The 26,765-nt window shown below is 39.9% G+C and overlaps 1 protein-coding gene across 7 annotated transcripts; it reads left to right on the top strand.

Moving 5' to 3' along the window:
- Positions 1-26,654, top strand: wt1a (WT1 transcription factor a). Of its 7 annotated transcripts, none has more exons than XM_040035732.1 (9): positions 7-1,135; positions 4,485-4,607; positions 5,704-5,806; positions 10,352-10,435; positions 16,492-16,591; positions 19,022-19,166; positions 20,523-20,612; positions 20,986-21,069; positions 21,324-26,654. In XM_040035732.1, the coding sequence occupies exons 1-9, from the start codon at positions 667-669 to the stop codon at positions 21,443-21,445; spliced, it is 1,320 nt and encodes a 439-aa protein (XP_039891666.1). In that variant the 5' UTR covers positions 7-666; the 3' UTR covers positions 21,446-26,654. The 7 variants fall into 7 exon arrangements, 4 of the variants coding, with proteins under 4 accessions (XP_039891666.1, XP_039891656.1, XP_039891680.1 ...); XM_040035722.1 differs by having other exon boundaries at positions 12-1,135; positions 20,986-21,078; XR_005696376.1 differs by having other exon boundaries at positions 1-1,135; positions 20,523-21,078; positions 21,324-21,352.
- The last annotated feature ends 111 nt before the right edge of the window (positions 26,655-26,765 follow it).

The following is a 26,765-nucleotide window of genomic DNA, read 5'->3' as shown; positions in this document are numbered from 1 at the left end:
TTGAAGATTTTTGTTCCCAGATTTTTTAAATACAGGAAAAGCACGTGGTTAAAATTTTATTTTTGTGTGACTGAGGTCAAAGTTTGGCTTTATTTGTTTGCATCAGAGTGACTGTTCAGTAGATGAATGAAGTCAGAGGGTGCTTTCCCTCATCACCTCCTGACTCCACCCCCTCCACCCTCCTCTCACACACACACAGACACATGCACAAGCTCAGAGAGTGGAGGGAAAAGAGGGCTACTCCTCCTCACTCCTCCTCACTCCTCTTTCTCCATTCACAGAGAAAGCTCTGAGCTCCTTCTTGAATGGACCCCATCTCTCCGAGCCAAAACTTGCTTTCTGCTGTTGTGGACGAAAACTGAAGATCACCACTGATCAATCTGTCTGGTTTTTTTTCTTCTTTTTTCTTCTTCTTTTGCTGAGAAACTTGGCTGCAGAGACTGTGCTGTGTCGCCATGAACTTCTGTACTTCTGTCAGACTTGATGATTTTCCAGAGCGCCTGTGTGTGATGTCGTAGACGACTGATTCAGAGAAGAGCTGAGAAAAAGAAGACGTACTCCTTAAAGTGACTGAAAGACTCCCAAGGATTAAGAAGGTGGACACAGGGAGACGGATCGAATTTAAAAATAGCCTTCCTTTATCCCAGTTCTCTCCCCTGGACCGCGATGGGTTCAGATGTACGCGACCTAAACTCCCTGCTGCCCCCGGTCCCGGCGGGCCCCAGCCCTGGCTGCCCGGCCCTTCCCGTCAGCACGGCCCCTCAGTGGGCTCCTGTCCTGGACTTCCACACCGCCCCCTCCCCTTACACCTCTCTGGCTGCTCCCCACTCTTCCCTGGGGGCGCACTCCTTCATCAAACAGGAGCCCAGCTGGGGGGCCGCTGGTGACCCCCACCACCACGATGCAGATCCCCATTGCCTCAGTGCTTTTACCGTCCACTTCTCGGGGCAGTTCACGGGGACTGGGGCCTGCAGGTACGGTGCGGCGTTCGGGGCACCACCTCCTCCGCCGGCCCCGAGCCAACCGCCACCCGTGGCCGCCCCGCACCACCACCAGCCCCCCAGCAGGATGTTCAGCAATCCGCCATACCTGACCAACTGCATGGACACGCAGCAGGCGGCCCGCAACCAGACAGGTAGGGTATGAGTCTGGGTGTTAGAACATCACCAATTTAACTGTCAATTCTTTCACAAGAACTTTTGACAGATGCAGCTTGAAGTCTTGGTATCATTTTTTTTTATCATTCAATTCAACATAAATCTTTTCTACTTTCTGCAGAAGGTGCTTCAGAAGGTGAAGGTCACTTTTCTATAACTTAGCACATTTTCTTTTACAAATTTTACCCCCTGTATATGCATCTGAAGTTCACTGACAAATCTGTCGGTCATTAGTACATCACCAAAAATGATTTCATGTGGTTTAAACCAGCTGACGTGTTCCTTCTCTGGCTCGAAATCTTGGCTCGGCCTGATACGACCAAGCACATTACAAACATTGACATCTTCTTAAAAGCACACACAAGTTGTAGAAAGGCGATCCAGCTAGTACTCTTACACAAGACTCCTGTTTGTTTCTGAAAAGGTGGCGTTAAAAGCATTCGAGCTGTAGGCATTAATGTTTAAGCCACAGATGTGTGTCCTGTGCAAACGGCCCATTAAAAGATCACATCCATGAACTTCTTTGGATCTGATCTTGCTTTTAATCGCAGTCACTGAATTTTTTAAATAGGGTTACAGTAATTATGATCATTCTTTTCTTTTGTGTCTGACGCCCTTATAAATTAATTTTTGGAAGGTTTACTTTTTATATAAAATAACATGTCATGTGTTACTCATAATATAGCTCTGAAAATATCATAATTCCAGGTGCAGTGCTTCATATGAAATTTTATGTAAAATTACCGTTTCATACTTTTTAAGGTAAATAAAATTTTGTCTGAAATGTTTTAATTCATTTACAAAATCCGATTGTCAAGCACAACAGTATTTTGCTCTAAAAAATGTCAAAGATTTGGCAATTTATAATTCTTTAAACATCTGCTTAATATGTAATAAATGCATGACTACAGCAACGTGCATCAGCACGATCCACTTATAATTAAATACGCCACCGAGTTAGTTCGAATTCGTAATTTCTGCCATTGGAGTCAAGGGTTTTTCACATCTCAGCTTAGTCGTGGTTGTTTAGATTTAATTTCAATTTGTGTTTTATTCGGAGAACAAAAACACTTTTCTGTTAACATCTTTAAACATTTTTCCATTATTATTTTCACGTTCGCATGTAAATTATATAAAGTTTCATTTTTTTCTGTGAATTTTTCTGTGAATTATGTTCACCTGAACCACGCTTTGTGCATCATCTCATTTAACCAGTAAAATCCGTCATTTTAACCAGACTAGAGTTCAGTAATTAACAATGAGCTGAAGCGTGTCCAAAGTCAACAGTGGGATTCATACCTTCTGAGTATCACACCCTAAACTTTTGTTTTTGTAAATGTTCATTTCAGGCAGAAAAATTCATCTGTTAGTGATTACCCAACTGATTAATTAGTAATAACGTGCTTATCAAGCAGATCGTTTAGGAATAACACAGCAATCAAAGCGCCAAGCCGACCTCTAACCTGTTTTTATCTGCTCCCCGCTGTGGCTGGACGAGCACAGACAAACAAACCAACAGCAGGACTCGGGTCACACAGTAGAGCGTGATAGCACAGTGGGGTCACACAGGGACCATCACACACACTCACACACAGCGCTTTTCTGTTTTTCTGTCATGTTCTGACGTTTTTGTGTGATTTGAACAACAAAACAAACAAAAAGTAAAATAAATTTTACCAAAATACTTCAACTTTACAGCACAACTTTTATTGTACTTATTGCCATATATTTAACCTTTAGATAACACATAAATACATACTGACGATCACCTAATATGTAAAGCTGATTTCCACAATCATCCATTTGAAGATTTATTTACAACTCTGAGTATTAAAAAAGAAGAAGACAATATGGGGTATTTCCAGAGTTTTCCAGCTGACCTCATCTCTTCTCACCTCAGTGCTAGACTTCAAGGAGGCAACAAAAATGTCCCAATACATGGATGAACACACACACGCTCAAACATATGCAGAGAGAGAAAACTCAGACAGGGAAGAAGACAAATGGAGATGTTTAATGAGTTTTTTTCTCGTCCCCCTCCGCCTCTCCTCTCAAGCACCGATTTACAGGGTAAAGTCGGTGAAAGTGCTGTATTTTAATTAATGAGGCGTGCATGTGAGAGATAAAGTGTGTGTGCGTGCGTGCATGGGTGATTTATGGCAGTGTGTCGTGCCCTTTAGGCCAGTCTAAGTCATGAGTCAGGTCTAGTCTGGGGTGTCGGGCACGGATCTCTCTCAACAGAAGTGGGCGTGTTTGAGTGTTTCTTTGTTTTTGTTTTTAATAAAACTAAATTTATTCAAACTGAACTCGCAGTTTAACTGTGTGCATATTATGCCAGTGGTGAAAATAAGATTAAGGCTGCGTAAAGAATCGAATGCAGAATAAAGTCATAAATGAGGCTAATTCAAATTTTCTGTAACTTTATAAAAAAAATGAGTAAGGGAAGCTTAAGGTGTAACATTTAACATGTCTCATGTTTTATGTGTAGAAACAAAGAAAAACCCAGAAAATCTTCTTCACCTCCTTTTTTCACTGGTTTTATCATAACTTGAGTGATTTATTTTCATCTTTTAAAGCAGAGAAAATACATAAATACAACCCAAGTACCCGAGCTGGTCCTCTAGATCATAGTCTGGCCTGCAACGTCCTAAAAAGTGGAAAAAATGAATAAATAATAATTGACATAATTATATTACTGAATCTCAAAATCTCAAAGTAGGATGTTTGCAATGAGTCTGTACTGCTTTTTAACGTATGTGTGCAAAGCAAACTTTTCTCTCGCCTTACACTGATGCGTGAACATCTCTGCCCGGTGCTTCACATTTCATGACTTTGGCTGACTTTGATGGTCTTCATCATAAATGTTACCCTGATCTTTTCCTCTTTTAGTGATCTGTGCTGCAAGACTGTCAATAATAAAAGTATCAGCGTTGATGTTCATGAAAATGAGCATCATGTATGATCACCGTTTCGTTCACCTTTTGGTGGCATTTTTTAGTCTATATTCATTTAGCTTGTAGCAGGATATATGCTGAAATGGTCATTTATGAGGATTTTTTATTAATCTTATTTCTTCATTGCAAAAACAAGAAAAAGGAAATTTTTTAATATAGAAAATTCTTGTTTTTAATCATGAAGGCCTTGTTGTGATAATCTTATGAGTTTATTATAAGTCGTTTGTTCTGCACGCGGCTCTTTGGTTACTTTACCTTTATTACCAGATTCACAAATGCAGCTATGCTGTTGTATTTAGTTTCATGTCATCGTGTTTCACTGTTATGGATTTCCGCCTGTTTTTATGTATTTATTTTTCTTTCTATGTTGCAGGTTACAGCGCAGTTGCATTCGATGGAGCCGGTAATTACGGTCACACTCCTACACACCACAGCTCGCAGTTCTCCAACCACTCCTTCAAACATGAAGACGCTTTAACTCAGCAGAACACGATGGGTATGTGCGAGTGTGGCTTTCGGCGTGCCGACGCGCCCTGTGAATTCAGTCTCTCCTGATAAATGTCTCAGCATGTAAACAGGAGTTTTCTTCCTGAGATTCATTAATCAAAATTTTTTGTTTTGCTTAAGTAAGTTAATTTTATTCTAACTATTTATAGTTAAAATATTTAAAAACCTTTTAGGTTTTCTAAACCCCCCCATATTAATATATGTGCTCAAATGGTAAAAAAGTTTTTTGTTTGTTTTGGTGTCTTTTAGTCTTCTGAAATAAACAGACTTATATATATATACACACACATATATATCTCCGTTTGCAGGGAATTGCAAGGGAAAATTGAATGACTCATAGTTGTTACACTTGCTGTTTTTTTTTTTTATTAATACACAATTATAATTTTTACAAATAGTTTTGTTGCAAGCTTATACCAAAGCACATAGTTATATAGTTGCTGCAGGTCTTTTGCCTTTGTAGGACAACTGCTCAGATAACATTTGTGCAGATCCAAAAATGCATTATTTTTCCATCTTTCTCAAAACAACAATGCATCAGAGTCTCTGCCAGTTGGAACAAAAATAGACGTTTCAGTGCGTTTTAATTCTGTGTGAGTGCACAGCTGTGTGTATGGCAGCCCAAAGGCCCTCACCTAGGGAGTGTCTTGTCCCCTATTCTGGTCCCTCGGCCCTGACCTTGCATGTTGGAGGTATAAATCAGCCACATCCTGACTGACAAACCCCTTTCATCCACCCACTTCTGTCTTTAATCCCTCCCCTCTGTATGGTATTTGTAAATATTTAAATAGGGGTGTTTTGTGGACCCGGAGCTGTAAATTTTCGATGATTTTTACAGCAAAGATTACGCCGGGAATTAGAGTGGAGAGAGGGATTTTTCAGAAATGTCAAGGGAGCCGTTGGCAGAGAGAGAAAGATCTTAACATTTGAAGAAATCTGGGGGAAAAGAGAGACCACAAAAGAAACACTGCTGAGGAATTTAACCTTCACATTATGTCTTTTTTGTTGTTGCAAAAGCCATATTTTTTTTAATGTATAACTACCCACATTATATACTGTATTGTGTATCTGTGTGGGCATTATAGGTGAGCAGCAGTATCCTGTACCTCCTCCTGTCTATGGGTGTCACACACCTTCAGATAGCTGTACGAGCAGCCAGGCTCTGCTTCTGAGGAACCCTTACAACAGGTAACACTCACATGCCTCATGCACTGCAGTGCGCACCCACCAAAATCATCAAATCTATTTTTACACCAAACTATCAGCAGCAATTAAATCTGGAAATACTTCAGAAACCATTGTTGATTGTTTTTGTGTTGCACTAAATTCAGTGAAAGGTAGCAGGATGCAGTTCTTAACAGGATGTTCACCTTCAGGACAGGTCTGCCTGCCATTGCAGTTTCCTTCTTTGCTTTTGTTCTGCTTCCTTTAGCAGCTTCTTGGTTGTTTCAGTTTTTGTGCACCCATTAGAGTATTTAAGTATTCCTCAAGTGATGTGAAAATCCTCAGTGTATGTATCGTCGTGACTTTGTGTGTAGATTAGTCCCCTTTTAATGCAACTGAACAATATCAAGTAACGGTGTTAGGACGTTCAGAAGGAAAGCATGGGCTGATTTACTGATTGTTTAAAATAAAGAAAGTCCTTTATGTTTATTCTGTGAGGATAATTGTCAGTGATTTACTGTCTACCTTTCTGGGGTTTTAATTGCTGTGAGACACTCTGGTGTTTCCTCTGAAGGACAGATGACGTCCAAGCAGAATTCGTCATTAAGTGCAGTTACATTGTGGCAAGACGCGAAAAGGCTGAGCTTCTTCCACACTGAGTCTTTCGTAAGATCCTCTGGTTCTAAACTTGCGACTGTTCTGACATCATTTTGCAACATTAGCGGGAGTTTTTGATTCAAACAGCGCAGGGCTTTGTGCTTTTATAATGCCTTGCAGAGTGATCTACATTAATCTTTATGATATGAATCAGCTCGTGTTGATACAGCGCTTACATTTAAGTTAAAACTGTTTGTTTCCATCCAATAAAAACGAAAATGAAGAAAATAAAGGAAATGTCTTCACTGACAGCAGCCTGCTTCACATAAGGTTAAATCACATTAAGCCATTTTCCAAAAGCAGTGATTTGCTGCAGTAGATGAATGACTGGAACACTAGAAATATTTCCACTCAACAAGCCGCTGAGACGAACCGAAGCTATAAGCCTGTTTTCTTGTCATGAAACTCCACCGATAGTTGATGGGCAGTTTACCTTCTTTCATTGCTTTCCTAGTGGGCTTTGCAGCATTTAATGAAAGGACTTTTTAGCAACAGTGCGCAAGACTCGCTTTTCACTTTAGATTAGATGAGCTGTCCAGTGTGACGTCCAAAACATGACTGGTGCAGTGACTTTTTTACCCAGTAGTTCCTTGTGGGACCCTGACAGGTCTCAGCACACTGTAGTTTGACTTGGAAGTTTTGTATTTGTGATAGCCATGGTGACTGTGGTCACACCTATAATCAATTTGACAAAAGTACCAAGAGAAAAAAAGCTTTTTCCCCCCCTGTTATTTATGGGTGTCAGTAATAATGTTCTGTAGCTTCTCCTGACTCAGTTGAGTCTAAGTGAATATTGGTTGAAACTTGCTCTTATGTTCCAAGCAAAGACAGAAAATAACAAACTTAACAGCTGGGGAAAAAATCAAGCTCTTCCATGATTATCTTGGTTATAGTGGTGAAGATGGAAAATGAGAAACGTGCTGCCAACATGTCGTGATAAAGCATGAGCACATTCTGAGTTTAGAGACTTTGTCTTCAACTATATGGATAAAAACACTGGGCCACCTACACTTTACTGTGGCTGCTGCCATGAAGCTCCTGGTGCGCAGTGTTTGTACTGATGTCAATGCCAGAGGAGGTTTGAGCACCTCAGCGCTCGGTGACCGCACCCTGTAACGTTGACTGCTGTTCCCGTGGTCGCTAAACGCTTCACTTTGCAGTAATACTTATAATATTTAGGGGGAAGAAACTTCATAAACTGACTTGCTGCTACGCTCACTTCCTATTTCAGTACCACACTTGAATTCAGTGAGCTCTTTAGAACGACCCATTCATTCACAGTTGTTTGGCTGACTGCGTGGCCAGGTGTTTGATTTTATACAGCTGTGGCAATGGGACTGAAAATATCTGAATTCTAAGATTAGAAATTTTCTGTCCAATATCAGTACTCTATTTGGTATGTTTTTACATACCAAGTGTGCAATTTTCTGCATGTACATATAGTGAGTCTGCTCCTCCACCAACAAGTATTTCACCTTCAGCCACACCCAAACTTAACCTTTAATCCCATCCTTTACTCCCTCACTCCACCCACATTCCAGAAATAAAAATATTGCCTAGTTTCTTAAAAATGTAGCCATTGTGCCCATTTTGTACCTGATAATTTACTGCAATTATTGTAAGTCGGATTAGTACAGAAAAACAACACAAAAAAATGGATGTTAATGTAAATATTCCACAAGCCTTCACCACACAGAGCTACCTGTGCAGCTCTTTTACAGATGCATTTAAATCTAGCGGCAATAAGCTTCCTCTGAGGTTAATACATGAACCATTTTTAGTAGGTATGTCTCCTGGCTGTGTGCTCGCTAAAGTTTTTCTTGTTCTGATTTCTAAATATAACATTCTTCACATGCCATTGCTTCAGTGTTCCCCATCGATGGACCAACGTAATAAATTCTCTGTGAATATCACAGCAGGGAAAGTTGTGTGAGAGAGAGACGTATGGTCATAGGCTGTCCTCAGAATCTCCCTGTGAGGGACGTCTTAATCATAAACATAACTGATATCCACTCGAACGCTCTCTCATAGCTGGGAAGGCTCATATGAGTCAGTGGTCTAATCTCACAGCCTGGTACCAACAGGCCTGTATTTACTCTGCAGGCTGCTGGAACAACATGAAATAAAAACACGGGCCTTATTAATGCATACAGACAGGGGGGCACTCTGGTTTTTATCAAAGTAAAAAAGAGTACGAGGTGTATGAAATCGCACACCATGTTATGAACAGTTGCTGTAATCTTTGAGCTGCAAACAAATGCTCAGGCTCTTCTTGGACATACAGGAAATTTGGCAATTTGCATAGAATTCCAAACTTTTGTGTCCTCAGGAGTCATTTGACTTCTCACACGGAGTCAGTGCATGTGGAGGGGGTGGTAGTGGGCCACTCTTTGCATATTCAGTTATTCGGTTTGCTCTGGCAGATTTTGTTTTTTCATCTCACCGAAGCACGATTCACAGTTTGTCTGAACCATTTTCAGATATGTCTGGAAATCCCCTCCTTCTGACACCTTTGAAATACAAGCTCCTTTTGCACTCGTTACTTAAATGTTTATGGCAATTTGTATCTGTATAGCTTTTTGCAATACAATGTCTCATTAGGCAGATTTGTTGCACTGATAAGCCGATATGATTATGATTATTAGTGGGATGAATGGATGCTTTTAAAGTTGCTGTTAGGTTTTTATTGTCCAGGTTTGACTATTAGTTATGATGGTTAAAGAGGCTTGATTATGCATTACTGCCATTGTTGACAGCATGAGTGGATGTTTTGTTGAGTGCTTCATGCTGAGTTCCACTGACATCCACTTCACTGAGATGGAGGCAACGTTTCAACAGTTCAGTTCTATGTTGTTCAAACTGCGATCACATTTATTATTTTACCGCTTCAGATCATTTTATCTTCTTGGATGCATTTGTTTTCTACTTTTCAACATAAAACGTAGATTCCCAGTCACTTCAGTTTATTATTTTAGCCTTTGGTGTCAGCAGACAAATCAGCCAAAGTGTCTGTATTGTGTCGGAAGTGGGAAAAAGTTGGATTTGTACATCCCTATCCAAAAAGCCTGCCTACATAGTTATTATCAAAATCATAGATATTTGGTAATTGTGCTGTTTTTGATCCTCTGTGGCACTTCTTGAGATAAATTCTCCGTTTGTTTATTCTGAAGAAAAGATAAATTCTTTTGTAGGTTAACTGTGAAGTGGAGGGTTTTTCCAGGAAACACCTGCTGTAACACACGCTGGGTGTTACGGCAGCAACAAAAAAAAGGGGGAGGGGACCGATAATGGTCATAAAATAGATGGTCAGCAATGGATCCAGTGAGAGAAGAAAAGCAGACACATATTTATTTGAAAATGTCATGGATAGCTGCTTTAAATCTTGCTCTGAGCCTCCATCCCAGCAGTATTTCAGCAGATATACCATTTGGCCCAGCTGGCCGTGTGCCCCTGTTGTACTGTAAAATAATAGCTGTGTAACGAGCAGGGTACCAGGCACCACATCTACCCCATCCACACTGCTATGTGCCTGCAGGTGGTGTAATAGAGGGACTGTGGTGTTAGGGGTGAGAGCTATAAATCCATTGTGTGTGTGTGTGTGTGTGCACGTGAGGTATTTAAACCCATGGCAGCTCTGAATAATGATTCTCGAGTCTGCCGTGTTTAATGAAAGATGGCCGTAATGAGATAATTTGGCTCTCTTGGTGTCTGAGGAACATTTTTTAATCTCAACTCCACCTGTGACTGTGTGGGTGTTTGTGTGTGTTGGCATTTTTCATTAGCGTGCTTCTACAGCGGACGACAAAAGCGAGTGAATACACACACACACATACACCCAACCGTGTCCTGGTGCTTGACAGTCCACTGCACAGCTCATGAGCTTTTCTTCTACATTTTGTCTTTCCTCCACAGCGGTGAAAATTTATATCAAATGACCTCTCAGTTGGAGTGTGTGGCATGGAACCCTGTCAATACACTGGCATCCACCATAAAGAGGTAGGAACTCATCCATCGCTCTCTTTAAGCAGCAGGAGTCTGTCAGGTTTGGGCTGAATAGGACAGTGGGTCATGTGAAGGGAAGATTAGGTCGAAGAGAGTGAGCAGACTCATTATTTTTGGAACAGCAGCGGCAGTTTTCAGTGCTGAAAGAACATCTTTAGTCTTTCCCACCTGCTGCGTCGCTGTGATGTAGAGTTTGAACAAGCCAGTAAAACACACGCTTCAATTTGGTGTTTAAGGTTTGAGGTACTGCTGCATGGACGGCAAGACACTGGGTTCAAACTCATGTGCTCATTTGCTTTTATCTTAGCATGTAAACAACCCAGCAACCACTTTCTCTGTGATTTAGAAGGACGCCAGTTTTGTAGGACGTTTGTTTAAATAGCATAAGTTCCTGCAACATACACCAGCCTTACTTAATTCAAATGCTACATCTATTCTTCCTGTTACCAGAGACATTATAAAAGCGAGATGTGCCATTAAATAGGATTTGCTATCAAATTTTTAAGCAGTTTTCAAATTTAACTGGTGATTCTGTTCATGCTGCTGTCAGGTCCCAGTGCCCGGAGGTTTTATCAGTATGACAGCAGAATGGCAAGACGTGCTTCTGTCAGGACTTTGCCTTTGTTATTACTAATATAAATAGCAGGAATAGTTACTTTTTGTTATACTATAACTTATAGTACTAGAAGTATTGTTCCAAATGGAAGTGCATCTACTACTGAGCAGGTAAGAACATTCATTTAAACCACTGATCAGCCACAGCATTAAAGCCGGTGAGCAACATTGATCATCTCATATCACTTATTAGTCAAATGATCGCCGTCTGTCCTTTGCCTAACTCAGCAACCATTGATCTGATCACTGTACTTCAGACTGGTGCTCTTTTTCAGTGGGGGTTGTCTGTGTTGCAGATCAAAATATTCAAAAGCATTGTTGCCTTGACATTAATACAGATGTTACCCTGTGGTAGCCCCCCCCCTGCGACCCTGATAAGCAGAAGAGAATGGATGGATATTTAGAGAAGATGATTGTTGGCTGATTGTTGTTTAGAGGTTAGATCTGTTTTAGGTGGTTACACACAGATGTTTAGGCACATGTCTGTTTAAAGCCATTCCACCATTTATTAGTTTGCTTCACTGACAGCCATGCTCAGCATACTGTAATGGGTACTTTTTATTGCAACTGCTCTGTTTTTTGACTCGCTCATGCTAGTGCACTGTGATAAACTTTACAGCCACTGAGTGTTTGATAAATGAGAATAATCTTACAGAACCTTGAAACAAAACACAAGCATAGCTTTAAAGGTCAAACATGGGTTTTAATTCCTAAAAGGATGTAGGAACAATAAATATAGATCAATTTATTATTGTAGGGTCTTTAACTTACAGTACAAAGACCTTGAAGCAACTGTTGTTGTGATTTGGTGTTATATAAATAAAATTCAATTGATTTAAATTAAGTTTTTGAAAGCAGTGTAACTTAAGAATGCCTTAGAAGTGTTTTCAGTGCGGTTTACCAGCCAAAAAGATAATTAATAGAAATACTGTTAATGTCAAAGTACGGATATAGTGAAAGACGTCTATATTAACAAATGTTTGCTCCTAAATTTTACATGCTGATAATTTTTGCAAAGTTGTAAAACCAGTGGGGTTTTGGCGCCAGCTCTTGTCTTTGTTCTCATCCTGGGTCGAGTATCTATCACATTTTCCCACGGCTTCTTATATTCCTGTCTGCCAGACACCAATTAGAAACCATGCAGAAATAATCACTGAAGTGTCAGCATTGTTCAGACGATCTTAAAAGCACCGAAAAGCATGCGCTGTGCTGTATGTCACTGTGACCTGCATAGCTTACTGCTGGTCAGCATCTGTGTCGACTCACAAATAGCTTTCTGCTCCGAGCCAAGAGGCATTCATCTTGGTTAACAGATGAATGTGTGTGTGTGTAATAGAGATTTGTATATGCATAAAGGTGTGGTACTGTGTGGTACTGCTGTTTCGTGAGAGCAGTGTGGGTGTGTATGTGTGGTGGGCCGAGGCTCTTTAAAGCCGGTATTAATGTGGTTTTATTCACTTAAATAAACTTTTGAAATAGAAAATATTTCATTTTGCCTGTGGCTTCATGCTAGCTGAGTGATTTTTACTGTTTCAGAGGGCTGTCTCTGACTTTGTGGCATCTGTGATGGACAGCAGGAGAAATGAAGGGTTGAGGAGTGATGAGGATGATGAGGAAGAGAAAGGAAAGCAGAAAGAAGGGGAGGAGCAGGATTTGAGGAAGTGGAAGTGTAGGGGAGCTGAGCTGAGACAGGAAGTACAGATTGGTCCCGTCCTATTATTTCGATTTGGAAACTAAACACTAAAACGATAAAGTGCACATCAGATGTTTGCTCAGTGTGAAAGAGTGAAGGCTGGAGAAGAGCTGCAGTACTGCCAGAGAAATTCTGTAGAAATATGAGATTTCATACATATTTCAAATGTGGTTCAGCAACTCTGATTATTTGCCATTACACTCTCTCAGTATCATAAAGCACTGATGTGTGGTGTTATTATCAGTTTTATTGTTTTAGCACATCATAGCAAATCATTAGTTCCCGTCATAGATGTGTTTTCAGTCTTTTGCATTCAAAGTTTTCTGCAGCATTCAAAGATCCCACCTGATTGAGAGCGACACGCTGGTTGCATGTGTTGGAAGACCTCCTTCATGGTTCTGCAGATGAGCGTGTGCACTAGCCTACAACCACGAAGGAGGAAGAATTTGAATAGCTGACCCTCTTTAGACTTTGCAACACTTTTTTGGATCAAAGTGATTAGAAATTATAAACAAGAGTCCTTGCAGGAGTTTCTGACACTCACTAACAACTCCGTATGGAAATGTGGAAGCACGTCGTCACTCATCGTTCATAATGTGATCAATCTGAAATTCATCACAGCTCAAACTTCAAAGACTAGTTGTGCCTGAAGTTGTAGCTCTTACCAGCTATTGCTATAACTATATAACCTGTTTGAAAGTTGCCTTAAATGTGAGTGTTTTATTCAAGAAATGCATTTGTTTTCTTTTTCCTGACATGAAAAGTTTGCACAGATATGTGCTGCAAAGAATGAAGCTGGAGCTACCGGTTGGTGAGATTGCATTAGCCCAAAAACTGCTAGTCTGCCCATTTCTGACTCTTTTCTGCAGAAACACTGTAGGGTAACAACACTATTTTTTATATACCTTTTATTTGTTACAGTATTATTTCTTTCTGCTTTCAGTCTTTTTGCTGTAACCTTGATATTTTGAGCAAATATAACGCTGTTTTCTCAGATTCCTCCTGCATCTCCTCATTAGACACATTACAGGTCTTTAGCATCCGTGGTTTGTTGCTCTAGCTGCAGATATATAAGATGGGACATCCTTTATTTAACTTATATTTGAGACATTCTTGCTGCCAAGAGGTAACCGTCCCTACAGAGTCTGCCTCGTGAGCTTGACAGGATGACATGAGTTGCAGGTTTGTGATCCATGATTTCTGTCCCACCAGGACATTTGTGTTTTGCATTCTGTTCTCCATTTTTAACTCGCGGATTTTGTTTTTGCTTCACCTTGCTACTTAGATTTGGGCTCTGAAAAAGTACATGTGGCAGTTAGGAAGGTATTCGGGTTTTGACACACATGATACCGATACCCTAGCCTGATGCTTCAAGGGTCAACACCAAAGGATAGCTTGTAAGTACATTCGCCATCCCAGCAGCTTTGACAAGATGAAGTTAATGGACAGCCTTGTCTTATTTTGCCTTTTGAAGGACCTCGTAGTGTTTTCTGGTTTTACACTCTTAACAGAACTACATATTTTCAAACAACTCTTCATTACACAGTTATATCTTTTATATTGTCAGATGTCATCTCCTTCTGTTTTACGTCTGTGTGATGTAATAGGCCACAAACGTCTGCGGTCACATCCACAGCTGTCCAGCCTCACAGCGAGGTGGTTGTCAGAGGACTGACTGACTTGGGTCTCTCATTATGTAAAGTACATCACCCACTATTACTAATCGCATAGACATAAAGATGAATGAATAAGGAGCAGCAAAGGAGCTTGCAGTGCAATGTAAACTCAGTTGCAGTGACTGTCTTCCTGTCTTTGGGATAATCGAGGCAGACAAAGAGCACCTTATACGCACTCGGCTGTACGGTGTACGTTTTCCACTGCAGCGGCACAGGATGCAAACTCCCATCCTCCTCGTTTGGTTAGACAGACTGAAATATAACACATTTCATAGACAAGAGCTTTCTGTGTCTCTGGGTGTTATCATAAGAAGATATGAGAGGCAGCTGTGTCAAACAGAGCAGGTTTTGTTCTGCCCTTTAAGTCATGTGAAATACGTGACTGGAAGAGTTTCTGTAGCAGCTGCTTGATTATTTTCCTTGATCAACTGTAAAATATTAACCGTTTAAAGCCTGAACCATGAAATTACTGCAAGAAAATTCAATTTTGTTAAAAAAAATCGAGTGTTTATTGAATCTTCTGACAATTAAAACAACAAACTAGATATTCATTTGCATATGTGTTTTAATTTGTGTCATATTTGCTACATATGGCATTTTTTTTTGCAATTTATTACTTAAAAATATATTGTGAAATTTATTTAGATTTTTTTGGTGGGGAAAAAACACACTGATGATGTAGAAGCCTGAAAAACTCACAAAAACTATTTGTATCTAATATGATATGCTAGGTGTTAATGGGTTAATCTTAATTTATATAATAATAATAGTCTCTTTAGAGAAATAGTTTAGCATTTAATACGCTCATTTTTCTGAAGTGTGTTTGCCATCTAAGTTAAGTTTAGTTGCAAGTATATTCTTTGATTATATCATTTCAGATGTGACACTTCCATGTAGTGCAGCTGATTTTGTATGAGGCAAAAACTTTGTGTTTTTGGCCAAATATTTTCCCCAAAAAGCAGAGGCCTGTGCACAAACGAGGAAATCAGCCCCATACATCACCACTGGTGACATCAGTACAGTGGACTCTGTGTTTTGTATTATGGGCTCTCAGTGACAGGGTAATAATGTTACCAGCCAGCACAGAGATTTGCGTGCTATTGCATTTTTAAAATCTGGTGTGTGTACACTTCACATTCATCTTGGACTCTCTGACTTCACTCTGAAGAGGTTTTGAGCTTCTACCGTCATTTAGTAGCACGGTATACTGCAGCACGGTGGACACTTGATTTTTGGAGCCAACTTTTCGGGAGTAATGAAACAGTGCTCCTTATGCTTATACGGTATATTAGCATTATATTAATAATAAAAAATAAAGCTGTCATTTATTTTGAAATGTCCAAAATAGGCATTAATTTACCACAAAGACACCGCTTGACTCTGTGCCACAATCTGAGTCATTCTGCGATAACGCCCTTTCTAAATTAACTCGGCTGTATAAAAAACAGCTTCCTTGCCGGACACCACATATACCAGTATGTTTACTGTACCAATGCCAGCCAGTTTAGCTACTTGGGAGCTGATTGAATTGACTGGAAGATGACTTTATCCGATGTCAGATGTCTTCTCCGGTCTTTAAAAAGACTCTTTACATCTAAACTTGGTTAAAAAGAACGCTCTTCCTCTCCAGCACCTCTGCATGGTCCTTGTTTGACCAGCAAATCCAAATCCAGAGCTTTCTTCCTTTGCAACAGGGATGCAACTAACCGCTGTCTGTCCTGCCGCTCTGTTTGAGAACAGTAAGTTTTGATTTTCTGGATCCTTGTGCTAATAAGCACACCATGCACTGAAACCCCAGGAAAACAGGGTTATATGTATAAGCATATGTAAATGACATGGACACGGATGTTTATTCCCAAAGAGAACAATAAAACACCAAATATACTTGCATTTGCATTTTGGAAACTGTCTGGTGAGGTGTGATGCAGACGAATATCTAAGATCAAACGTGTGGCCATGACAGACCTTCAGAAATCACGTCTCACAGACGTCTGGTACTTGGTGGGTTTAGAGACCACAACAGCAGCAGCTAATAAAACGGTCTGTTTCTCCATCTGTGTTTGCAGCCACGCAGCCAGTTATGACAGTGACCCCAGCACCCCGATGGTATACAGCTGCAGCACGCAGTACCGCATACACACACATGGAGTCTTCAGGGGAATACAGGTAGGAACCCACATTACTGCTTCTCCTGCATGCGCCTAACTCTTTGTCAAGAGGTCACCCTGAGGTCATGTGTTAAGATCAGAGTGTAGCCACATGCTTGACGATACTGAAAAACACCTGAGGTCACTTTGATAAACAGAAGAGCAAAAACAGACGATTGAGCCAGAGCGTATTTTTCTAATGGGTGGAATGAAGAAGATGAGTGGTGGAGAGTCTGATGCAATGAACAGGCTACGTGAAGAGGACTGATATGCAGCAGAGCACAGATTTACAAACCCATACACACAAATACCTGCGCGTACACACACACACACACACACACACACACATTCAGGGGCTCTTATAAGGCGACTTTAAAAGTCAAGAGGAATCTTTTTCCACAAATCCATTAGCAGTGGAGAAACACACACTCAGGGTTACGCTGGGTAACGATGCAGTTTCCATGCAGGGATCAGCATGTTAATAAATCATTAGATTTTAATTATTGTCTGTCAGCTGCTCTAAAGGACAGGGAGCAGGAGATTCTCCAGACCTGCTCTTAGTCCACAACAGGACTTTTTGAGATCTTTCTTTCTGGGGCCTGCTTCATTACTCACTCTGTTCCTTTTCCTTCTCTGAGATCTGGCTCGGTACAAAAGAATAAACAATATCTCACTCCTGTTCCTTTTTAAAGTATAATTTAAGAGCTGCTAAAAAGTGAGATAACAGATTGAGCAGCAAAATGATGCTTTGCTCCATATTTTTATTACAGGGATTACACTAATTCCCAGTCACTGCCAAAGGAAATACAGATGACAGCCGTGGAATTTCACTCTTCATTAATATTACCTCATGGCCTGCAGTCATTATTACACAGAGTGTTAAAAACCGAAGCCTCTGATCAGCTAACTATAACACTTTAGTCTCACAAAGTTGTTGTTGTTGGTCTCACATTAAATCAGTTAAACAGACCTTCAGCAAACACGTTACTTCTTAGATCTGGGTTATTTCGTATGGAGGCCCAGTGTGGTCAAAATTAATTAAACGGATATGTCATTTTAGATTACATTTTTTAAAGTAATATACATGACTTAAATGGTAGAAAGACACCTAGAATAATAATATTTAATTATCAATATTTGAAGAAAATAGTTTTTTATGCTGATATTTGTGTATTTTTTCATGCTCTTCTATTGCATAAATGTTTTTCTTGACAGTTTACCTTTTAATCAGCCATGTCCTCTACATCTCTGAAGATTTAACAATATCTACCCAATGTAAGCAGGTAACTCCTTTGAGCCACAGCAAAAACGTTCACCAAAGTTAATGAGGCTACTGCTGTAAATAAACCCACTGCACAGACAGCTTAAACTGTCTAGCTGTGTAACTCGCTATGCAGGGTTGTGAGACTAAAATATAACCCGAAATAAAAATGAAGAATCAGATCTGTAATTCTTAATCCTAAATGTTCATCATCTCAGTGCAGAATCATAAAATGCTGTCAGATTTCATCGAACAAATGTATTTAGTGCTGTATGTTTAACCATATACATATTTTTAAAGCATTTATCCAATATTAAACACATCAGGACTCCCTACATTAACACATAATAAACTATCAGTGCAAAGAGTTTGTATTGTGTGTCACACACTGTGGATTCTGATCAGTTTACAGCTCATGGTTGTCTCGATGTTCACATGGGCACGGTAGGTGACTCTTAACAGCTCTAATGTTAACAGTTCTAATTAGAACAGGGCTGACCTCTTAATCGCTGGTCATTATGCTAAACGCTGAGGAAATGAAGAGCAGATGCTGCAAACAGGGGAGGAGGAGGAGAGATGGGAGGCAGTGTGGAGGGAAAGAGGGAGAAAAGAGAAAGTGATAAAGGGAAGAATGAGGTGGAGGGGTGTAAAGTGGAAACAGAAGACGGACGGCTAAAGGAAACATGAAGAGCGTGTACTACCGTGTCAATGTAGATTAAATAACCAGCAGGTGAAATGAAACGCCAAGACGTCTGGCAGTGTAAATAAATGTAAACACTGAATTTGTCCCTTTGGTCACGTGTGTTTTCCTGTTTTCTCCTCCGGCTGTAAGCGATGCAGTGGGGGGCACTGTTAGGGGGTCGGTCTAAAAAGCGTGACTAACGGCTCCCTTTGGGCTGCACTCAGCCTGGGGTCATTTTACTGTTAATTCCCATCTAATGAATATATGACCATTTCATCATAATGAACCCCAACATGGAGATCTCATGCACTCATTTACATGCAGGACAGATTTAATTGCCTGTTTTCTAAATGTAATTTAGAAAACAGGCAATTTTTTTTTTTGCTTCGGTTATTGATGTCCTGGGAGAGTTTTTGTTAATTCTGCATTGAGCAGTTTAGCTTTAAATAGAAGTGTGTGTGTGTGTGTGTGTGTGTGTGTGTGTGTGTGTGTGTGTGTGGGTGCAGGACGTGCGGCGGGTGCCCAGCATCGCTCCAGCCATCGTGCGGTCAGAAAGCAGCGAGAAGCGCCCGTTCATGTGCGCCTACCCAGGATGCAACAAGCGCTACTTCAAGCTCTCCCATCTGCAGATGCACAGCCGCAAACACACAGGTGAAGACGCACGCTCTGCTGACACATTCATCACATGACTGCCGACAGCAGCGGCGTTCTGCACACATTTCCCAGCAGTGCTGTTAACTTCAATAAAGGCTTTCTACTTCGCTTAAGTTTTTTGAGCTTCAGGAGGACAAACTTCTTCAAATGAAGTTTCCATTGGCTCTGATTTCCGTGTCTCCTCTTGCCAGGAAATATTTCCTGTTTGGTGAAATATAGAGAAAGAGATTTTCAGTTGGGTCTGTTGCACAGAAAAGAACCTTTCACTGTGATGATTTTATTTTCAATGACTCAAAAGTCAAAAACAAAGCCAAACGTGCATGCACTAACAGATGTGAGCCCTTCAGATTTTACATATAATCTCTAAATTACCTAAAACTTTAGAACATGTCACTGTGCATACTCTCAGAATAGCACTAGTTAAAAATAATCAGTGTTATTCTGAGTATATGCTTTTTTTGTTATTATAAACAATAAAACAGCCATAATGAGACCATTAATCTCTTCAATACTATTCATTATTATTATTTATTTATTTATTTTTACAAAGTGTGTTTGAAAATGTATTAAAAAAATGTTGTCCACAACTTACCCTGATATAACTCTTAAAAGCTTTGGTTTTTGTGTTGTGGTTGCCTTTGCACACACATTTTATAGCTTAAATAATTATTTTGTTAATTACCCACTAATACATTTTTTTTAATCGTGTTCTTACTTACTCATTTAGTCTGTTGGATTTCAGGAAATACCCAGAGCCCAAGTTGATCTTTATATGCTGTATGTAGTCGGGTCAAAAGTTTGATCAGAACCAGCAAATTTATTCCTTAATTCTTTTCCCTCAATTTCATCTGATCCTGATTTTTTTATTTATCTAGTTATTGACTCTTTTATTGGTTTCTTTTGTTGTTTATTTGCTTGTTTGTTTAATTGCTTATGTGGTTAAATATTGTTGTTCTGCTTTCATGTCAGGCAGCTGCCTGGATCTTTTGCTGCTGCCTCTCATTCATTCAGTGTGACTGAACAGTGACTGCGACTATGCAAAATCATATTTTGAGCAACGCGTTTTAATTGGCTTGTATTATTTTTTTTTGAAAAATATGTTTATAAGTGATCTTTGGTAATATGAGTGTTGGTGTTCCTGCATGACTGATCACGTTGCAACAATCAGGTTCAAAGCTGCTGCACAATGTGAAACAAAGCTGGACGGGCTGATAAACTGGCCTGTTGGTTTCATCTGTACAGATCCTGCTTTTTTCCATCACTGCAAGAGTGACCAGCTGTGAATATGTGATAAAATAAGTTGAAAGGATGTCTAAATTAATCCTCTGTGTTCTTTTTCTTGTCTCTGTCCAGGGGAGAAACCCTACCAGTGTGAGTTCACAGACTGTGGCCGCAGATTTTCGCGCTCTGACCAGCTTAAAAGACACCAGAGGAGGCACACAGGTTTGACCGGTTTTACTCCCGCGGGCTGTCTGACTTCATTTTTTATTTCTTCCTGGCCTTTTGCTCTCTCCCTCTCTCTCTTCTCGCTCTCCTCTGCTTTTTGCATGACAGCTTTGTTTTTGTTTTGTTTATTTTTAAAGACAGTGCCGTCTTTAAAGTTTTGTGTTCATTGGTGCACTGTACTGAACTCACTTCAGATGAAGTTGCTAAATGCTGGCCAAACTTTGGAATGGCTTCTCTGCAAGCCTTTGCTCTACTGTATTTCTCTATCTCCCTCTGTGTGTGTGTGTGTGATGTTGAATGTGTGTTTTCCGTATGTGTTTATGTGAACTCGTGCTGAATGTGTGTGCATGCTTACTGTACATGTGTTTAGGAGTAAAACCGTTCCAATGCGAGACGTGTCAGAGAAAGTTCTCTCGGTCTGACCACCTTAAGACACACACACGGACTCATACAGGTAAAACAAGTGCGTAAACTTTTATTTTTTCATTTCTTCTTCATCCATTTAATATTTATATACATGTATATTATAGCTGAAAATGTTCATTTTAATTCCTATGAAATAAAAATAATGTTAATAGACTGGTGCTACTATGCATGAAGAGATATAGCAGCAAAATATTCGAAGAAATCCCTGATTTTAAATCCCTCTGGTGCTAATTCTCCCCCTCCTGTCGTTGCCTCACCGTCCTCCACCCACCTCTCTCTCAGGTGAGAAGCCGTTTAACTGCCGGTGGCCTAACTGTCAGAAGAAGTTTGCCCGAAGCGACGAGCTGGTACGACACCACAATATGCACCAGAGGAACCTCACCAAGCTCCAGCTGTCCATCTGAGTGTGTCTCTGCAGCCCGTTTCCAAGACTAAAATATTAACATGTTATTTTGCTTAGCCCAAAACAAAAAAGCCTCCGTGGGAGTCTTAATCGGACATTTAGGACTTAAATTTTACGAGCTACACACCACAGTCTGCACTCTGAGGTGAAATGCAAATCTGTCTAAAATCAAGGAGAATTCTGACAAAGGGGATGTAGTCTTGGAAACTGCAGTATATTACTTAGTTCATCAGTTCAGTTGATCTCAAAGCTCAGATCAGCTCATACCTTCCTTACCCATTCAGCTGACTCTCTCATTTAAGCTCTCCACTTGCAACATACCTATAACTGTGCTTCACCTTTTATGCTGTATCTGACTTAAGCATCTCATCTTCGTTCTTAAAACCTGCTGTGTCCTGTGAGCATGAAATAGGGAGGTGTCTCAGAACAGTGCCATGCTTCTTATATAAATCACTGCTGATGGAAATGATAATCTTCTTTTACTGACATGTGTTTTTGCTTCTGTCAAGAAATGCAAAAAAATCCAAAAACAAAATCAGCAATGTGTGAAAATCGCAGCGACCTCCCCAAACACCCTCGTGCAGAGTTAGTACACTGCTATGTCATCTGGTAAGATGCTACATTGGCCGGTCATAGTCCTGGTAGAGTACTCAATGGTTATTTCCCACTGAGGTTTTTTATCTTAAACAAAGTACTTCAAACACGCTGTTTTCACCAGCACGTCTACATATTTTCATGCTCTCTCTATATTATCATTTCTGCAATATATCTATGTTATTCTGAGCTCCAAACTCACAACATTTGGCCATGTATGTTTTCTTTAAGGTGGAATAACTTCCTAAAACACCTGAGTATTAGCAGGTTTTTCTCAAACAGCAATACGTAGTTCTCAGACTGATGTCTGCTGAGGATCTGGCTCAGCAGCGAGTGTATGAAATTAAATTACTAAAAAATAAAGAAATCTCTGTATGTCGATCTACGCATAGCTTGACAGCTGCTTTCTGTGATAATTTGCAGTGTCACGTTTGAGGTTGTTTGGATGTTTCAGCCTCATATATTAGCTAAAAGTTGCTGCCTGCTCCACTCGGTGTCTAAAGAGGAAGGCCACATATACATGGCTAACATAAATCTAATCCAAAGCCCTTTTACCTCCAGGTTTAGCCTTCACAGTCAAGTACCAAACCCTTGCCCTAATTCTAACTATACCTCTAAAACTCGGACTCAGAAAAAGTGTGAACGGTGCAAAAAAAATAAAAATCCTTCATCACACTGTTGGTCTTAAAATGTTTCTCACAAAGATAGCTCTATTTTCTATGGTTTCCAGTCACAGATGACTTCTGTGTTTTGGAGGAGGAGCTCCAACCTGCCACACTCACACACACACACCTTCAGCGAGTGTATCCTTGTAGCTGTTCTCAGTAACTTCATGGCTGTGACGCCTTTAGGGGACGTTCGTAAACTGTAGCCATAAAAAAATAACCCGTGTTGCACTCTCTCCAAACGGGCGCTAATTATGGTGCATGCTAGTCAGTGCAATGCTGGTATGTTTAATTATTGTAGCGTAATTATTGTGACACAGAGGAGTAATGTCTGAGTGCAGCCTGCTTCCCCAGATGATGGTGTTTTTTATGGGATTTGTTGACAGTAAATAACATACATAATCAGTTTTATATAGATTCTCTGTACCCATGTTTCAGGAGAACCAAGAAGAGATAACAAAAACAAAAAACTTCACCTGATAGTTTTGCTTGAAAGTAAAACGTGTTTCCACCTGCATAAAATATCATTTCAGGCAAACATTGGGTGTAAATGTTCTAAAAATGTATGCAAATCTTTCATTTTACATTTCCATGCCCAGGATGTGTTCCAGAGGACGCCAGATCTTAACTGTTTAATGCTGCAGAGTGAGGTCAAAGGTTATAGTCAGCGGCCTACAAACCTACAGCTTAGCGCCTTTTCAGCTGTTGTAAATATTTCTTTTGCAAAACTACTTTAAGAAGGCGCACATGTTACCATTTTGCATATAAAACCTGCTATCATTGGACGGATTAAATGCAGAGAGAGAGATTTTTTTTATCGTCCTTTTAACAATAAGCTGCTTTTAAATTGAAAGAATCAAATCAAGAGAATAACTTGCATCTTTGCAGCACTCGCTCTGTGAAAGCTTTTGGTGTTTTGTCTGGTCTGCATAAAATATCTCGTTGCCACAAACATGACTTTACGGCTGTATTTAAAAAGCTGAACTTTTTTGTTGTTGTTGTTGATTAATGTGACTTTTTTTTTTCTTGGAGCTCAGTTGTCTCTTGTCCCTGTGGTGTGTAAATATTGCTGGACTTTGGCAGTGTTTTCAGCACTGCGAGCTTTAAAATATGTCTGCCGGGTCACACTGGCTCTGTGGCCGAGACATTATGGTCAAGATGTAAATAATACTTCTTCATCATGGGAACTGAACTGTTTTCATAGGGGGAAAGATGTAAATTAACTGATATATATTAGACTTCTCTTTGGATGAATCGAGAAACTGTTTATATTTTTCTTTCTTTTCTTTGAAGTGTATTAATATTGGAGTCATAAAACAGAAAATGTCAGTGAAACATTTTGTACTCAAAGTGTGAGATTGAAAATTTCTCTCTGTTTAAATGTCTTGTGACTGTTTTGATACAGTAAGATTTGGCCTCTGTGGTTGTTTTTTGTCATTTTGTGTCCAGTTTCTGCTGTGGTATTATCTCACAGAGAATAATCTACAAGTCTTTTTTTTAAAACATTAGTTGTAGAAAGACCCAAAAGACTTAAAGTGAAATATGTGCAAAATCTAAGACTATACATTAGCTGACCTTGACCGGGGTTTCCTCCCAGAGCACACAAGAGACCTGTTTCTTCTTCCCTACATACATCCTGCCCTGTTTGTGGCTAAAACAACACTTTTTAACTTAAAATTTAATGAATGAAACATTATGGAGTGTACGCGCTCCAGCTGACGCAGACTTGCACAATAAGAAAACACACACACAGTACAGTACAGTACCATCCACCTTCCTGTCTTTATCTCTCACCAGATTCCTGGTTGCATTCCTTGACTCTCAGTGAAAAAAAGAAGAAGCAGCCAGATAAAAATGAACGTGTTTTCTTTCAGCCCCTCTCTCCTGCTGCTTTGCTTCCACTCCTCTCATTCTTCCTCGTGCACCATTAGCTTCACTTTTAGGTCAAAAGACATTCTTTTGTTCTTTTTTTTTTGGTATTATTATTATTATTTATTATTATTTAAGAAAGACGACAGTCCTCAACAGTCACATGAAAAAAAACAACAACATGGAGGAAAAAGCAGACAGATGAGTGTAGAGACGGATAATGACAGAGTAATGCTGCTTCCTTTGTGAACTTTTATCATAAGTTTAGCCAAAGTGTTAGAGTAAATCAGACAACGTGTCCGATTCCCTCGGTGGAAATCCCCTGAAACTCCCCAGGGCTCTTGTGCTATATCTCAGCTGTCGGACAAGACCTACATCTCTCATCTCTCCTTCTACCCTTACTGCGTGTGTGTGTGAGTGTGTGTGTTCGTTCATGCCGCTAAGGCCCTTTGAAGTAACAAAGCTGGTCAGTGTAACAACTTGTGTCCACTTGCAGTAGCCACATTCGATGCTATATCTAAATGTCCTAGCAAAAAACAGGGATCGGGCCCATTAGAGGTGGAGAAGAAAAACATGCCTCGCGGTGCTTCTCAAACGTAAAGCGCTTTACATTTTAGCTCCTTAATGGCAAACACGTCTTTACTCAGTTTGAGCTAATGTTCTGCTCAGTGTCAAGCAATGAGTTGCTTCTGAGGTCAAGTCAACCAGTTTTTTATGCTAGTTTTGATTTTAGGGTGCAAAAACTAGTTCTAGTTTAATTTCACTGCTCTCTGACTGCCACCGCCTGTAGAGCTGCCGCAGACTGATGCTTTTAACTGAAAAAGAAAAAAGATAAACTATTTGTTTTCTATATATCCAGAGTAATCAAAGAGTCAGATATTTTAATCTAGCAGTTGTATTAGTCCAAGCTATTTAGGTGCTGTATTGTGGAGATGTAAATGTTTTGCGTTAGAGCATTAGTCATGGCACAACGAGTCTCTTCGTCCTTTTGGACAACTGTAGTCCCTGCAATGACCACATCAGGCTTCAAGAAAACATAGAAAACGTATAAAAGATGGATGTTTTTGATTCACTGAAAAGTGAGTCAAACACGGATCTTCCTGGTTGCAGACTTTTGTAGACATTCTCCTGATGAGTTTGTTGTCTCAGATCTTAATGAATAAAACATTAAATCTACTTTTTACATTTTGGTCATTCTACATTTTATAAAGGATGATTTTCAAGGGAACACTCATTGGCTAGCAGCTTGTCTGTCCCAAGTTCTTGGCCAATGAGTGACAATGAGAACAAAATGCAGCCGACGTCTCTGTAGCTGATTTCTTCTGCACAGGGTGTAAATGGGACGTCACCAGATCTACCATTAGTATTAGCTGGTAACACTGCAAACTCTGCCCTTTTATTCAAATGTGGTAGTTCTTCTTTTCTTCTTTTATATATTTTTAAACATCACAGTAGCTACATCCATCTTTTATATACAGTCTATGGCTTAAATCAGCATTGTTTAAAAAAACATCACATACTGGAGGATACAAAGGTTAAAGGTGTTATGGACGAGTGATCTTACACATTAGTAGAAATACCCTGATCTCATGAAATGTTTTGCCCTTTAATATCAGCAAAAACACAAGTGGAAATAATAACTTTGATGATGGCAAAGTTCCATTTAGTTTCCAAATAAGCAATTCATCCTCTTGAATAAGGTTATGAGGTTTTATGTGTCAGGACATCTGGTCCTTAGCAGGAAGATTAGGTACAATACAACGTCAGATTGACTACAAAACATGACATATTACTGTGTATCATTATTTATTTAAAAAATATTAAGCCAAAACGCAGATGCAGTGTGTGTTTAACTAAGTACACACTTACTACTTTTAATTCCTTTTAGGAATTAAAAGGCTGAGTAGCAGCCATGTGCATGTTTATAGAGGCGCTTGCATCAGCAAGTGTGAGCGCCTCTATAAAACCAGAGCTTTCAGCTGTGTATCAACATAATGCCACAGTCTTCCTAAGAGTGGCTGTTCTAGCAAATTCACTCCAAGGTCAGACCGTCCAATACTCAGAAAAACTTAACCCCCCCCCCCCCCCCCCCCCAAAAAAAAACCAGGAGCTACATCTCAGACTCTACAAACCTCAGTTAGCAACGGTTAAAGTTCATAAAAGCACAATTAGAAGAAAACTGAACAAGTATGG

Source organism: Simochromis diagramma, unplaced genomic scaffold (genome assembly GCF_900408965.1).
Source record: "Simochromis diagramma unplaced genomic scaffold, fSimDia1.1 OVJJ01000333.1, whole genome shotgun sequence".
In the NCBI taxonomy this organism is placed as follows: Eukaryota; Metazoa; Chordata; class Actinopteri; order Cichliformes; family Cichlidae; genus Simochromis; species Simochromis diagramma.
The sequence above is the reverse complement of the archived record's forward strand: the minus strand, read 5'-3'. Positions and strand labels throughout refer to the sequence as shown.